Here is a 15,287-nt window from a genome sequence, read left to right as displayed (position 1 = left end):
GGTGGGCTACAAGGGAGGGATCCAGTGAAATTCTGCCAAATCCTGATGTCAAGTACCAAGGGCTGGGGATGGTTGGATAGCCTGGGAAAACTTGATATTGAGAACATTTTTCAAAGGAATGTAAAAGGGAATAAATGGGAAGAGCTTGAAACAAATCTGCTTTGCACTTATGTCTACAGAGCAGTGTTTCTCAGACTACCTGTGGGAAAGACCAGCATGTTTGGAGTTTTAGTTTGTTAATTTGTTTGTTTTTAGTTTCAGCCCATTGTGAACTGATACATTTATACAACACCAATAAATAGAAAAAAGTAATTAAATAAAAAACAAAGGCATACAAAATACACACCCAATTTTTATTAGATTGGACAAATTTTATTTCATTAATAAAATAAATTAATACAGTGCCATGTTAAGTCGCTGTTACAGTTTCTAAACTCTGGCTCTCAATTTCTGTCCCCATCTTGCTCCAAATCGGTAACAAAGAGGTTTGGAGACTGGCACAGGTCTGCGGGCCATGCTTTGATTGGCATGGCTCTAGGGGGTGTGGCTTATAAATCTGACAGAGCAGGTGTCTGGGCTGTTGAAGAAAGGCAGTCCAAGGGATAGAACCACACGAGGCCTTTGGAGCAGTGGAACAGCTGTTCTATAAGGGTCTCCTGAAACACAGGAGAGGCGGAAACAACATCTCTAAGAGCAGCAAGAAAGACAGCTAAACACAGCAAAGAAGAGCCACAAGGCTATGACGTGTGAAGCCAGCCCTCCTCTGAGCACAGCCTTGCACTTGCTCAGTCCGGTACAGTTGCTGTAAAGCCATCCAAAGCAAACATGGCCCTCCCTGCAGCAGACTCAACAGAACAAAAACCAACACCCAGAAATAAATTAGATTGCCGAGCTCATCATGTTACACAGCCCACTGTTCTCAAATCCAGAATCCTGAATATAATAACAAATGATACTATTAACTGGCAAATCGGTCTAAAGCCAAAACCAAATAACTCATTACTATTAACCAACATGATTCTCAGAATTTTCTAGGTCAGCTACAAGAAAGAGTTATGAGACTCTTCCCAACCGAACTAAATCTCACCCATGTCTAATTGCACGCAGTGTGTATGGCTAAATCCTTTTTCTCTTCTGCACAGCCAGCTTGTGTCTCAGAGCCCCTAAACCCCCAGGGACTTCTCAAAGGAGGCAGGCATGTAGTCAGGTTGAAAGGAACATAGAGCCGGGAGCCAGCACATAGGAGCTTAAGGGCCACCTGCTAGCTCGGTAATCTCAAGCAAGTCCCTGAATTTCAGTTTATTTATCCATAAAACAAGACTAATGACAACCACTTCCCTGGAAATACAGCTAAAAACGTTCAGCAATTTGTACAACGCTATGTGGACATTAATCCTTACTACTCAGAAATAAGCAGCTGAGAGATGTTTGTAACCATTCCCATTTCCCCCGCCACACACACACACACACACACACACACACACACACACAAAGCTTCGTCCTTTACAATTTATTTCTTCCTTAGAGTTTGGATCACTTCTACCTGTCACACACCATCTTCCTTATGATCCCAGCATCACTGGATGTAGCAGGGAACTGACGCCATCCTGTCTGCCTTCCAATGTGGAACAATGGCACACAGTAGAGCATCCAAGGTACATCAACAGTGACAAAGATGACTTGAAAATTCACAGGGACATTTGAGTGGGAGTAATAAGTTTGGTTTATTAAGCTTGTGGCTTTTCTTAATCCGGCTCCTCCTTATCTCACCTTCTGCTCTCTCTGACAGGAAGTCACTGCTCTGCGTTGGTTTTGTTCATTCTGTTTAACATGTAGAAAGCTTTACTGCTGCCACACCCCTGTACAAGGAAAGCAGGTTTTTTATAAAATTCTGTGTTCTGGGAGGGTACTCATTCACATACAACTTAACATACAGGGAGGTCGGGCAGGTGATTTGGTCTAGGTCATAAGCTGTGTTGCCTTGGGCAAATTACTTAGCCTCTTGAAACTTATTTCTTCCATTGTAACATAAATATAATAGTTGTCCTGCTTTCCTCAAAGACATAGACATGAAACCATAAATGATCATATAAAAAGAATTTTGGAAATAACTTAAGGTATTTTACTTATATATTATTAAGTTATAATGTATAATACATAATTATAGTATTATTTATTATTATTCTTACTCTTTGTGCTAGAAAACAATTTGAAAGGAGTCTCTTGCAATCTGCCGAGCATAATAGCTCTGGATTTTAATTCTCCTTTCTAAAATGAATGGAAGATAAAATGCATACCTCTTAAAAGAAAGATCTGCTGATTTAATGCAAATTTTGATCAGTGTTTCTAGGAAGTGATTGGCATTCTGATGCGTGATCTGTTTGTATTCATTTTATATTTGCACTGCTGATCAGTGTCTGGCACAAACAGAATCTTGTAGAATCTTGAGTCTAATACGTTTTGTATTGAAGGCCTGGCAATGCATTGTCATCTGTTCCTGGGAAGAATTACAAAATGCAGTCCTTTATTTTTAAAAGACATTATTATTAAGTCCCTAGAAAAACACATGGCCATTTTCAATTAAAAATGAGTAAAAGAGAGACTCTGAATCAAAAATAGTTGCCAATGTTCACCTTTAATAACATTATGAAATCTCACAAAAATGTAACTAAAATTTAACCAAATTTGGGCAAACTTAGAGAAACGACATGAGTAGGGATGTTTGCTGCAAAACATATGGTTTTCTCTGGATGGTGCTCAGGCTTTAGCTAAGCCACATTGTGAAGTAACCATAATCTGTGCAAGGTCCATGTCTCTCTTCATCATAAATCTATGTCCAAATGAAAAAGAGAGAAGAATGAAATATGATAGGCACCATTTTGTGCCAGGAAAAATAGTAAGTATTGCTTGAGAGCAATGGATATCTTTGAACTCTGTCTGCAACTTCATTACATTCTTATGGCATGGATATTTTTCATTTATAAATATTATATACACATATAGTATAAATTTTATTTATAGCATAAGTACTCTGATACAGGTATTAGAGGTGGTATCTCCAGATATGAGTTCTTTATGGCACACATACCTCTCCCAAAAAAGTGCTAAAAGCAATTAGCCAGACGTGGTGGTGGGCGCCTGTAGTCCCAGCTACTCGGGAGGCTGAGGCAGGAGAATGGCGTGAACCCGGGAGGCAGAGCTTGCAGTGAGCCGAGATCGCGCCACTGCACTCCAGCCTGGGCGACAGAGGGAGACTCCGTCTCAAAACAAAACAAAACAAAAAAGTGCTAAAAGCACAGACCTGAAAGTCCCCAAACTGATACATAACGTTTACACCTAGGTGTGAAAAAAAATCTTACCCCTAGAGCACCTGTGGTGAGAAAGTCAAAACTTACAAGAACAAAACTCAGTCTTCAGAATCTTCTTCCTTCATCACAGGATCAACACATTTCATCTGGGCTTCTTAAATCTAAATCTTTAAAATGACTAAGTTTTCTTCCTTTTCTCTGTTTTTCCTAATAGTCGGGGCTTATATGACTCATGTGTGTAAGTATCTCCTATATCTACATGTAAACATTAAATGAATTTCTACTGACTATATTGTTATAGATGAAAATTATTTTCACAATCATTCCTATCTTTCTGAACTGTAATGTATTATACAAATTTTTCATCAGTAAAATTATTGTAGCTTTAAGTAGGGTTATTGTTGTTTTTTAAGCTTTGAAAATAATATAGTGACTGTCATTGGAAGAATTACATGAAACAGTAGTTTAGATCTTTTGTGTGAAATCTTTTGGTCTACTTTTGTAGGTTTCAATATGGAAATTATTGGAGGGAAAGAAGTGTCACCTCATTCCAGGCCATTTATGGCCTCCATCCAGTATGGCGGACATCACGTTTGTGGAGGTGTTCTGATTGATCCACAGTGGGTGCTGACAGCAGCCCACTGCCAATACTGGTGAGTCCTCCACACTTTTCCAGACATGTGTTTTTTCTGCAAGTTATTATAGCTACAAGAGAAGCTTACCTCTCCTGAATGAGAATTTGATCTACTGTTAGCTTCTGTGGTTACTGACCAACTGGTGGCGTTTATTTACCTTCTTCCACATCCACGCTTTCTGTCTTGGGTTTTCCTTTTCAGAGAGAACTGAGCTGCTTTTCCCAGGCAAGACATTAGACAAATTCAAGTCCTCTGTATAATGCAGGGAACACAGCAACAGTAATACTTGAAGCAGCAGTACTCTTGACCTTGTTAGATCACACTGCTCAAAAGGAAATCAGACAACCTGAGCTTGCTCTGTGCTCTGAGCTTCCCCATTTTACAAAGCGGTAATAATCATATCATACCTGCTTTGTGGGTTTTGAGAATTAAATAGTATCTGTTTAAGTATTTTGGCATGCTTGGCACATTTAGTAAGCACAAAAAAATTGCAGCTATTATCATTAGTATTATACGCATGAGAAGCCTACTTTGCCACTCCTAACAGTAGCTACCTAACAGTAGCTACTCACCACTTACAACTTTCCTAGGTGGAAAAAAACAAGTTATTGATGACTTCTAGAAAGAGAAAGATAATGAGAGAGTTATTTTCTAGGATACTTAGAATGAAAGCTTTTCTGAAGACAGAGTAAAACCTTCCAAAGTCCATTTCAGCCTAGGATTCTCTTACTTCAGCTAATAAAGCACAAAACCCCTCTTGGGATGCTGCAACCATCACAAAAGGAAATGCCAGTAGAAAACTAATTTGGTATTTGTTGTTTTGTTTGTTTGCTTGGGTTTTTGGTTTTGTTTTTTGTTTGTATGTATGTTTCCTTATGTTTCTTACCTAATAAGCTGAGATGGAGCCTTCTCCTTTTCTTTCACTTAAAGATCTCTCTTAGCTGTAATGGTTTGCTCTCCAGGCATTGTCTATATCTAAACAGAACAACTGAATTGATTTGCTTTTCTATGCTTTGGGGGTTTTGTCTGATTACCCCATTTAAATGGAACTGTTTGATCACAAATTGGAAGTTTTGAAGCCTGCAAACTGGGAGATCTTCTGCTATCTGTAAATAGCAAGCCACTGATTTCCAATTTAATATGGTTACTTCATTTACACGGCGTTCTTGCCCTCATAGAAATCACACTCTCATCCCCATCACTTCTCTCTTCTCCAGGGCATTTGCCCCCTCGAGATCAGAGAGACAGAGTGGGGAACTGTCAGCAAATGTTCATTTGATGCAAAATATGCACATCTTCAAATATGCTCATAATACACATTCAAATGGTCTATAACCTCCCCAGACACCGAGCTTGACTTCTAAATGTTCAACAAACTTTGGATGGAAAGAAAGAAATACACTGAAAGATCTTTCTTTCTTTCTTTCTTTGGCTAGGCCTGAAACATGGTGTATGAAAAAGTGCTTCACTAGCCATAAAGTGTTATAGGAAATTAAATAATATCACTAAGCTGAATTTTAAATTTTGTCAAGTGGATTTAACTCACGAGAAGTGGATTCCCAAATTGGGGAAAGAGATTATTGAAAAAAGACTGGAGAGAGGTCTTGGAGTTTTTTGTTTTTTTGTTTTTTTGTTTTTTTTCTTAAAACAAACTATTGCTAAATATCATTTTAAATGGCTGGGGTATAAAGAACTCCAAAATATGTAGATCAAATTTCCTCTACAGGACACTTGGGTGTAAAAAGTAGGCAGATCGGTGGTTGGAAAAATATTAAGCTTTATGAAATTCAAAATATTTACAAAATAGCTCAATGGTGGCTTCCCACAAATGTACTCCCCAGTATCCTGTGGGAATAGTTTGCCCCAAGCCTCTCTCTCAGCAAAATTGTGAAGAGGGCCAAACCTGGGAGTGCTCCCTTCTCACCAGCCATCCACACGTCTCCTCCCTCAATATTCTGGCCCCTTTATTAGTTGCCATGTCAAATATAAAAGGAAATTGATAAAAATGTCCTGTACAAACTTATTTTCAGCATTTTAACTTACCAGAAGCAAAACTCTCACCAGCTGTTGTACCCTGTTCTCCTGATTCTCTCCCAGGCCCCCCTCACAGAGCACTTCCTCCTGCCCCAACCTGCCTAGCAAGTTGTTAGATGGAACCTTCCACAGCCCCTTCCACATGGCCTCACTCCATCTCAAATGCTCAAGGCTCCTGGAACAAAATGGTTCAATGTTCACGCTCTAGATTCAAGCCAACTGAGCTTTAATCCTGCCCGAATTTGCCTCCTGGAGGCAAAAGTCCTCAAGTTTATTCGTTTACCTGAACCTCACTTTCTTCATCTATAAAATGGGGATTGTCATAATACCTATCTCACCACGCTGTTGTGAGGTTTAAATGAGGGAAGCTTTGTAAAATGCTTAGCACAGAACACAAAGAACTTAATAGATGTTATCGAGTATTGTTATACGATTATCTGTGCCTTCCATGGTAATAACCGAGGAACTAATCTGATGTTGACGAGATAAGACTGGGAAGACCTCCCTCTCTGACAGCCAAGTTCTTCTCCCTCTCTCTTAGGCAAGAGAAATCTCCAAGACATGGGGACCCTGCCTTTGCTGCCAGACCTCAAGGGGCGGGTCTAAGCAGAAGCACTGCTGAGCGTCCAGGCGCACTGGCAGAGAAAAGAAGAGGCTTGAAGGGGGTTGGCACGGGGTTCAAAGAGGGATTGAGGAAAGAGCACTGGACTGGGAGTCACCAAAAGCCAAATCTGGGTCCTTATTCCCCTATTTATGAGGTGTGTCACCTTGGACCAGTCAGAGAACAATCTTTTACTGGTAAGGAATACACAGCCCGTCAGCTTTACCAACCTTGAGAAAGGTTATTGTTAGGCTCAATGGAGACAATGTTTACGGATGTCTTCAGCAGACCTACTATAAGCCGCACTGTAGTTCTGCTCCATATATGATTCTCTTCCAGGAAAGCTCAGGGTGGGACTCAGGAAACCACATTTTAAACCAACACCTCCAGGTGATTCTGAAGCAAGTCTGACGACTGCATTTGGGGAAATCCTGTGCTGTGCAACTGAAAAACACTGGCATTATTACTTCCTCTTTGTGTGAATTCAGACTTCAGTTTAGCTAAGGAGGTGGCATCCCAGAACTCAAGTAATTCCAGGTATCCCGTGGGCAGAAAATTTGACCTGAGTAGCACAGATTACAGTTGAAGGATATCTAGAAATTGAAAGTTCAGAAGGAATAATGGTCGGCTTGGGTTGTTTTTGGTCTTAACATGTCCCAGTGGAGAGAAAAATAACCAAAACATTTCAAAGGCAATAACTAGCTGAGGAAATTAGTAAAAGATGAAAGAACCCCAGACATTTTTTCAGCATCCCTCCCTTAGTGAGAATCCATCCTCCACACCTCTCATTTGTACCTCACAGCCTTCTTTGTGTGAGTGATTCAGGCACGTGCCCACCTTTCTGTTAGAGCATTCATCCTGAAGATTTTTATGTCATCCTTCTCCTACAAAGTTTTGGGTTTAGTGGGTATGTTGAATTTGAATTCAAATCAATCCTAGGAAATCCAGTCCACATCCTATGAGAAATTTCCACCCCATCCTGATTTTGCAATAGGCAAACTTTTCAACAAATAGAGCTGGAATTCCCAAAATAAATAAAAATAAACTCTTTTGGTAGAAACCAAAAAGTGGTCATTCCAGGCAGTCACAGCTCTGCCATAAGCAAACCCACTCTACCACAGGCATTTGCTCATTTTCAAATCTGAAACAATCATGTCTTCCTTTTTCTGTATGTTTCTGTGCTCTTTGTAACTTTTATTAATCTTTATTAATCTATATGCATGAGTATGTGTGTTTTTACTGCAATCTACTTTGGTAGCTTTTCCAAGTAGCAAAGAAATAGTTACATGTAAACAAACAAATACAATTAAAAGATCTGAGGTGGACTTCATAAAGATAGACACTGTAATGGAATATATCTGTAGTATACAAATGGCTCTACGGTACTGCCAAAATCTCCAAAAAATTATTTCTACTTTATCACTGCTGTAAATGTAATTTTATCCAACAAAGAGTAAATCAGATCAACTGTGGCACTGTTGAAACACTGGTACTAGAACTGTGTATGACCAGAGATTTAAAAACCAAACCTGGCCAGGCACAGAGACTCATGCCTGTAATCCCAGCACTTTGGAAGGCTGAGGCCAGTAGATCACCTGAGGTCAGGAGATTGAGACCACCCTGGCCAACATGATGAAATTCCGTCTTTACTAAAAATACAAAAATTAGCCGGGTGTGGCGGCACAAGCCTGTAGTCCCAGCCTCTCGGGAGGCTGCGGCAGGAGAATCGCTTGATCCTGGGAGGCGGAGGTTGCTGTGAGCCGAGATGGCACCACTGAACTCCAGCCTGGGAAACAGCAAGACTCCGTCTCAAAAAAAAAACGTTAAAAAAAAAAGCCAAAAAACAATCCTATTTCTTCACCTGACTCACCAGTTCGTATCCTCTAAATCTCCCCGATGGAATGGCTACTAACCTTAAAGTATCTTCATTTTAAATTAGCACTGTTTTCTTACCTTGAGGAAAGTTTTCCTTTCGTATCCAAATCTTTGTTCTAATTGAGGCGACAGGACATATGGACATATCTGACTGTCATGTAATAGGCCTTACTTCCCCACATTGACCTGAGATGAAGTCTAGGCATGTGGGTGAGCAAGTGTAGGGTGGGGATCTTCGTGGTTTTTGTTTGTTTGTTTGTTTGTTTTTAAGAGATGGGGCCTTGTTCTGTTACCCAGGCTGTGACACTTCAGCCTCCAGCTCCGGGACTCAAGCAATCCCTCCTGCTTCAGCCTCTCAAACAGCTGGGACTGTAGGCATGCACCACCATGCCCAGCATGCACCACTGTGCCCCTTAATGTTTTTTTAGAGATGGGGGTCTCACTCTATTGCCCAGGTTTCTCTCAAACTCCTGGCCTCAAATGATCCTCCCACCTCAGTCTCCCAAGTGGCTGGGATTACAGGCATGAGCCACCATACCTGGCTACCTTAATTATTAAAACACTTAATGTTGGGAAGATAAAAAAAGTTCTGGGGTTCTGGAGATGATAGTGGTGGATGAACAACAATATACATGTCCTTCATGCCACCAAACTGTACACTAAAGAATGGTTAGAATGGTAAATTTTACCATTCTTATACCATTGTGTATACTTAACCACAATAAACAAATTTTAATGGTAGTTGGTGTAAATCTCAAACTACAAACTCAAGAAATATAATTTGCTTTATTTTTACATAAATGAATACAATTTTGTTTTAAACTTGATCTAAGTCAATTAGGATTTCACTCCTTTTTCTTCCCCCAGTTGGATACAAGTTCTGATATTCTTTTGCAATGCCAGGGAATTGGTTTAGGGTGGGATTAAGGGCAAGTCATTTGGCCCTTAATATCAATTCATGCTGGGGTCCACTAAGACCTTTCTCACTCCACCTAATCTTAAGCAGGTTACCTTGGAGATAGCCCTTGTTTCTCTGTGTATACAACCCTCTCGACCATCACCACTCCCCACTGGGGGATTTGGAAATCATTCTGCTGCTTTCATTGTCTTTGCTTTTTTTAGGTTTACCAAAAGCCAGTCTCCCACTGTGGTTTTAGGCGCACACTCTCTCTCAAAGAATGAGGCCTCCAAACAAACACTGGAGATCAAAAAATTTATACCATTCTCAAGAGTTACATCAGATCCTCAATCAAATGATATCATGCTGGTTAAGGTAGGTAGTAGCATTGTCTTCCTTCTGTTTTGTCAACATTTTTATACAGGATGGCTCAATTAGTTAAATCACCTACAAAATGCATTTTGCTAGCACCCTCCCCATGTTTGAGGTGATTATGATATATTTTATAAGGGCCCATGTTATTCCATATATACTGTCTTGAAAGAAACAAGAATTTATCACAAATGCACCAGGGCTGTGTTTATACAAGGAAAAGCAACTCTGATACTCACATACGTAGGAGGGGAACATCTTAACAGGCCCAAGGATCCACACTGAAAGCTTTTCTCCCAAATGCTTTTCTCATTAGCAAGTAAAAAAATACAACAGTTGTTTATACAACAGAGCCAACCAAGTGACTTCAGGGGCTCAGCAGTGAGTTACAACTTAGTCTAGACCACACTTAATTTAGTCCAAACTTGGTCTAGACCATACTCAAGGGTCCTATCTGGCAGGAAGCAGCCCAGCCCTCAAAGTCATGACCTATGGATGTTATTCCACACAAAACCATCCAATGCAGGGCAAAGGCCAGTTTGCTCGAGACTGAACAAATTCCTGCTCTCTATAAGCTCCCGCCCCAAGCCTCAGTGAGCTCCTCGGGGAGTAGAGAGCATGGTCAGAAAAGCAACAACCACAAATGCAGCTGCAGGCCACCACCAAAGTAGATCCCAGAACAGGGACGCCCGCCTAAGACAGAGGGACCACACATACAACGCACAGGCTAGCATCAGAATACTACTGGGAAAGAAATAATTCCATCTTTTTTCAATCTGTCAGCTTCAAACAGCCGCAAAACTCAATAAACATGTCAGGATGCTCCACATAAGATCCAAAACCTCTCTTAGATCTGGAACCAAATGCGAGGTTACTGGCTGGGGAGCCACCAATCCAGATTCATTAAGACCTTCTGACACCCTGCGAGAAGTCACTGTTACTGTCCTAAGTCGAAAACTTTGCAACAGCCAAAGTTACTACAACCGCGACCCTTTTATCACCAAAGACATGGTCTGTGCAGGAGATGCCAAAGGCCAGAAGGATTCCTGTAAGGTAAGAATCTCTCTTTCAAACAGGCATCTCGGAGCGCTGTACAGTAGCCAAGCCTCTATTGCTCACTGACACTGAGGAGGAGGGAGGGGCATGGAGAATACAAAACCACAATTCTAAACACTTTCTCTTCATTCCTGCACAGCATTCTCTATTCTTTTTCATCTACCAATGTGGATGGATTGTAAAAACTTCCCCAATACTTTATAAGCACCCACTAAATGTTTGTTAATCAGGATAATAGACCATATCTGACAACTTTTACAGGCTTCCTATGAGAGGTGTTATCCTCCTTACAAAGTCTACCAACGCTGAAGTCACTAGTGGTGATTAGAAGATAACTTATTTAAAGAACCACCTTGCAGATTAATCAATAAGGAGGTCTTATAAGACTCAAATGCAAAAAGCTCAAATATACAGTATGTGTTTCATAAGTAATGCTGACTGACTGTCTTCGTCTGTTTGGGCTGCTACCACAAAATACCATAAACTTGGTGGCTTATAAATAACAGAACTTTATTCTGTTCAAGATCAAGATCAAGGCACCAGCACATTTGGTGTCTGGGGAGAGCCTACTTTCTGGTTCATAAACAGCTTCTTTTCACTCTAATCTCACACGGTAGATGGGGTGAGGGGTCTCTCTTAGGCCTCTTTAATAAGGGAACTAATCTCATTCATGAAGCCTTCACCTCCATGACCTAATCACTTCCCAAAATCACCACCTTCTAATACTCTCACCTTGGGAGTGAGGATTGCAACATATGAATTTGGAGGAATCAGACTTTCAGACCATACCACTGACTAACAAAAAGGAACAAAAGGCCGGGCATGGTGGCTCACACCTGTAATCCCAGCACTTTGGGAGGCCAAGGTGGATGGATCTGTTGAACTCAGGAGTTCGAGACCAGCCTGGGCAATATGGTGAAAACCCGTCTCTACAAAAAATACAAAAATTAGCCGGGTGTGGTGGCACACGCCTGTAGTCCCACCTACTCAGGAGGCTGAGCGGGGAGGATCACCTGAGCCCAGGAGGTTGAGGCTGAAGTGAGCCGAGATCTTGCCACTGCATTCCAGTCTGGGTGACAAAATGAGACCCTGTCTTAAAAGAAAAAAAGGAACAAGAGTCATTATGTTTTTCAAAATCTTTTGTTTATTGAGATGGTAAGGAAAAAATAGGTGTTCATGTTTGTATGAACTATACTAATATATAGCACAAATGAATTACTAATTTTTAAAAAATTAGAATACAGTATTCATCTCATACTATATTAAGTATAATTGGGGGAGAGTATATGATGACTTCAAATGTCTTGTGCACCTGCAGTACCCAGGACCATCACCCTCCTAAACATCGGTTATCATGGTTGACCAAAGTATAAGGCACTGCAGTTTGCAATGTGAATATTAGCAAAGAGAAAGGCTGGTCTTCAAATGTAGAAGCCAGCTCTTCATCAAAAGGCCATGCCATCCCCTTTATAGCTCTTTCCCTTCACTTGATAGAATTTAGTTACATGTTTTGCTGTTAGAGTGAGTCTTCAAAAATCATTTCATTCACTAAGTATTTACTAAGTATGGTACATATACATAGCACTATGTCCAACTATGTGAGGATGCAAAAAATAAATAAATAACAGAGAACATATAATTCCTGCCATGAAGACATTTACTACAATACATTGCTCTTTTCTGCTAGCCTCAATAACAACTCGATTTTAGGTCTGTGAGCATCAAAATGAAATCTACAATTTTAAAAGATTATTTTATTTCAGTGGATTATTTAAAACTTTATCCATTCTTTAATAAATAGTCAATAGTCATTGATTCCCAGAGGAATGTAGACATAGATAGGGACAAAACAGAGATATAGACATGGACACTGAGACAGAGGCAGAGGCATAGTCATAGTCATAGATAGAGACATAAACAGAGAAGCAAGTAGGCAGAAACATAGTCCTTGACAGAGACAGGCACATAGACAACCTATAACGAGTAAGAGGCAGTGTCAGACACTCTTCTGGACATAAAGAAAGCAAAGACCCAGATAATAATCCCTTGAGCAATCAGCAGTTGGTGGTTAAAAAACAAAAATATCCCAACAGCTTCTTACCACGTATTTGCCCTTTTTCTTCCTTCCAGGGTGACTCAGGGGGCCCCTTGATCTGTAAAGGTGTCTTCCACGCTATAGTCTCTGGAGGTCATGAATGTGGTGTTGCCACAAAGCCTGGAATCTACACCCTGTTAACCAAGAAATACCAGACTTGGATCAAAAGCAACCTTGTCCCGCCTCATACAAATTAAGTTACAAATAATTTTATCGGATGCACTTGCTTCTTTTTTCCTAATATGCTCGCAGGTTAGAGTTGGGTGTAAGTAAAGCAGAGCACATATGGGGTCCATTTTTGCACTTGTAAGTCATTTTATTAAGGAATCAAGTTCTTTTTCACTTGTATCACTGATGTATTTCTACCATGCTGGTTTTATTCTAAATAAAATTTAGAAGACTCTCTGTTTGTCTTTTATCACATGAAGTAATATCTGCCCCCATTCCACCCACACTCCCCAAAGGGCAATAAGGTCACTGAATAAAACAGTAATGGTACCACCTTCAACCAGGTGTAACTTCTGCTGGATCATCCTAAGTTGTTGGGTTGTTTTCTTTTCATTGTTGTGATAACATTAAACATGAGATAGGCCCTTTCAACAAATGTTTAAGGGTACGATACATTATTGTTAACTATAGGCATGATCTTGCAGTGCAGATCTCTAGAACTGCTTCATCTCATATAAATGAAACTTTATGCCAGTTGAATAGCAGCTCTCTATTTCCCCACCACCCCCATCCTCTGGCAACCCCATTCTACTCTAAGCTTCTATGAGTTTGTATTTTTTAAATATAAATCATAAATATAAATATCCTAATTCAAGCAAGCAGCTTATACAAATATTTGGACAGTATTTCTTATTTATATATGTCATATTTTGTTCCAGAAAGGATTGAAAGCAATGTACAACAATGCCTGCAATAAAACAAAATGCAGAATTAAAAATAAATTGATGAAGGTATTGGGACAATGGGGAAATGAGAGTAAGAAAGAGAAGATGAAGGCCGGAGTGGTCACATGGTACTGATAGTGCCACAAGTTTCTTTCTGTACATTTGCTAGAAGGATTCACATTTGGCTCTATGCTTTGGCCAATGCAAGAAAGAGCAACACAATCAATTATATGAATTACAGTGTCCAGGAAATAAAAATAAATTGTTTACCCAGAAGTAGGACCCCTGGTGCTGGAACTAAAACTAGAGAGAACTTTTTTCCACGGTCCTCATAAGAAGGACGCTGTGACGGCCAGGCACAGTGGCTCACTCCTGTAATCCTAGTGCATGGAAGGCCAAGGCGGGTGGATCACGAGGTCAGGAGATCGAGAGCATCCTGGCTAACACAGTGAAACCCCGTCTCTACTAAAAAATACAAAAAATTAGCCAGGCTTGGTGGCGAGCACCTGTAGTCCCAGCTACTCGGGAGGCTGAGGCAGAGAATGGCGTGAACCTGGGAGGCGGAGCTTGCAGTGAGCCAAGATCACGCCACTGCACTCCAGCCTGGGCGACATAGCGAGAGTCCATCTCAAAAAAAAAAAAAAGAAGAAGAAGAAGAAGAAGGACACTGTGCCATGTGTCCCATATCCCCACCAACTGCATCAGAGCCACCTCTAAGATTATTTGTAATACAGGTTCCCTTGACCCCTTGCCTAGAAATTCAGATTGAATAGGCTTGGGGTGGGCCTGAAAATCTGCGTTTTTTTCAAAGCAACTCAGTTGATGCTGATAAATGGGCAAATCTGAAAGCCACTGATAACATCCTTAGTGACTTCTTATAATAAAGACAACAATTGATGTGAAGGGATTGTTACAAATCTTTCATTGTGAACTGATGGCTTCAGACCAAAGTGCAATTCAGTAAGATCACTGGAGGATCTCAGCTGTCTTGGACTGTGGTCGTGCAGTGATTAGAGAAGTAACAGTTTCTAATTTGGGCGGAGGAGCATGGTGGGAGTTTGGTGGGGGATGGCGTCAACAGTCAGAAGCCAAAAGATTAATCTCAGCCTCTATATTTAATTTGAGTTTGGGGGGATAAATAGTTCTCGTTTCCAGGCAACATCAAGTTCTCTTACATGCGTATAGAAATAGATGCTTTTGGTAGTTTGTTTATTTGCTTATCTTTTGTCATGGTTCTTAGAAACCATTAACCAGCACTACCCCGCACTATGAATACGTAGAGAAATGGAAGCACTGGGTTAAAAAGGCAATCTAACTAAAATTATTGAGAATAATAATTTTTAAATTATTGAGAAAATAGTAAAAGAAGGTTCTTTAAATATCTCATCTTGTATCATTTTGATTTATTAAAAGTATACTGATTATGAGACTACATTTTACAACAAAAGAAAAGGAAAAAATTGTAGATTCTCTGGACTTATTAAAAAATAATCCGGTGTCTATTTTCTCTAAATTTCAAA

At 40.2% G+C, this 15,287-nt stretch overlaps 1 protein-coding gene and 1 long non-coding RNA gene across 2 annotated transcripts; one reads left to right on the top strand and one right to left on the bottom strand.

The window, feature by feature from the left end:
- Positions 1-432: 432 nt before the first annotated feature.
- LOC134757600 (uncharacterized) lies at positions 433-3,329 on the bottom strand. The gene is made up of 3 exons (XR_010131766.1): positions 3,089-3,329; positions 1,771-1,859; positions 433-656 (listed from the first exon to the last, which is right to left on the bottom strand). It is a non-coding gene; the product is annotated as an uncharacterized lncRNA (long non-coding RNA).
- An 86-nt stretch (positions 3,330-3,415) lies between these two features.
- Positions 3,416-13,715, top strand: GZMK (granzyme K). Its single transcript, XM_004058841.4, has 5 exons — positions 3,416-3,546; positions 3,814-3,961; positions 9,576-9,726; positions 10,507-10,776; positions 12,910-13,715. The coding sequence occupies exons 1-5, from the start codon at positions 3,483-3,485 to the stop codon at positions 13,069-13,071; spliced, it is 795 nt and encodes a 264-aa protein (XP_004058889.1). The 5' UTR covers positions 3,416-3,482; the 3' UTR covers positions 13,072-13,715.
- The last annotated feature ends 1,572 nt before the right edge of the window (positions 13,716-15,287 follow it).

The sequence above is a fragment of the Gorilla gorilla genome, chromosome 19, assembly GCF_029281585.2.
Source record: "Gorilla gorilla gorilla isolate KB3781 chromosome 19, NHGRI_mGorGor1-v2.1_pri, whole genome shotgun sequence".
Lineage (NCBI taxonomy): Eukaryota > Metazoa > Chordata > Mammalia > Primates > Hominidae > Gorilla > Gorilla gorilla.
Note: the sequence above shows the minus strand (reverse complement) of the source record. Positions and strands in the feature narration are given on the sequence as shown.

Excerpts from the sequence above, each read along its gene's own strand:
- GZMK (XM_004058841.4), top strand. The coding sequence starts at position 3,483 with ATGACTAAGTTTTCTTCCTTTTCTCTGTTTTTCCTAATAGTCGGGGCT. Across the intron at positions 3,547-3,813 it reads GGCTTATATGACTCATGTGT|GTTTCAATATGGAAATTATT; the intron begins GTAAGTATCTCC and ends CTACTTTTGTAG. Across the intron at positions 3,962-9,575 it reads GCAGCCCACTGCCAATACTG|GTTTACCAAAAGCCAGTCTC; the intron begins GTGAGTCCTCCA and ends TGCTTTTTTTAG.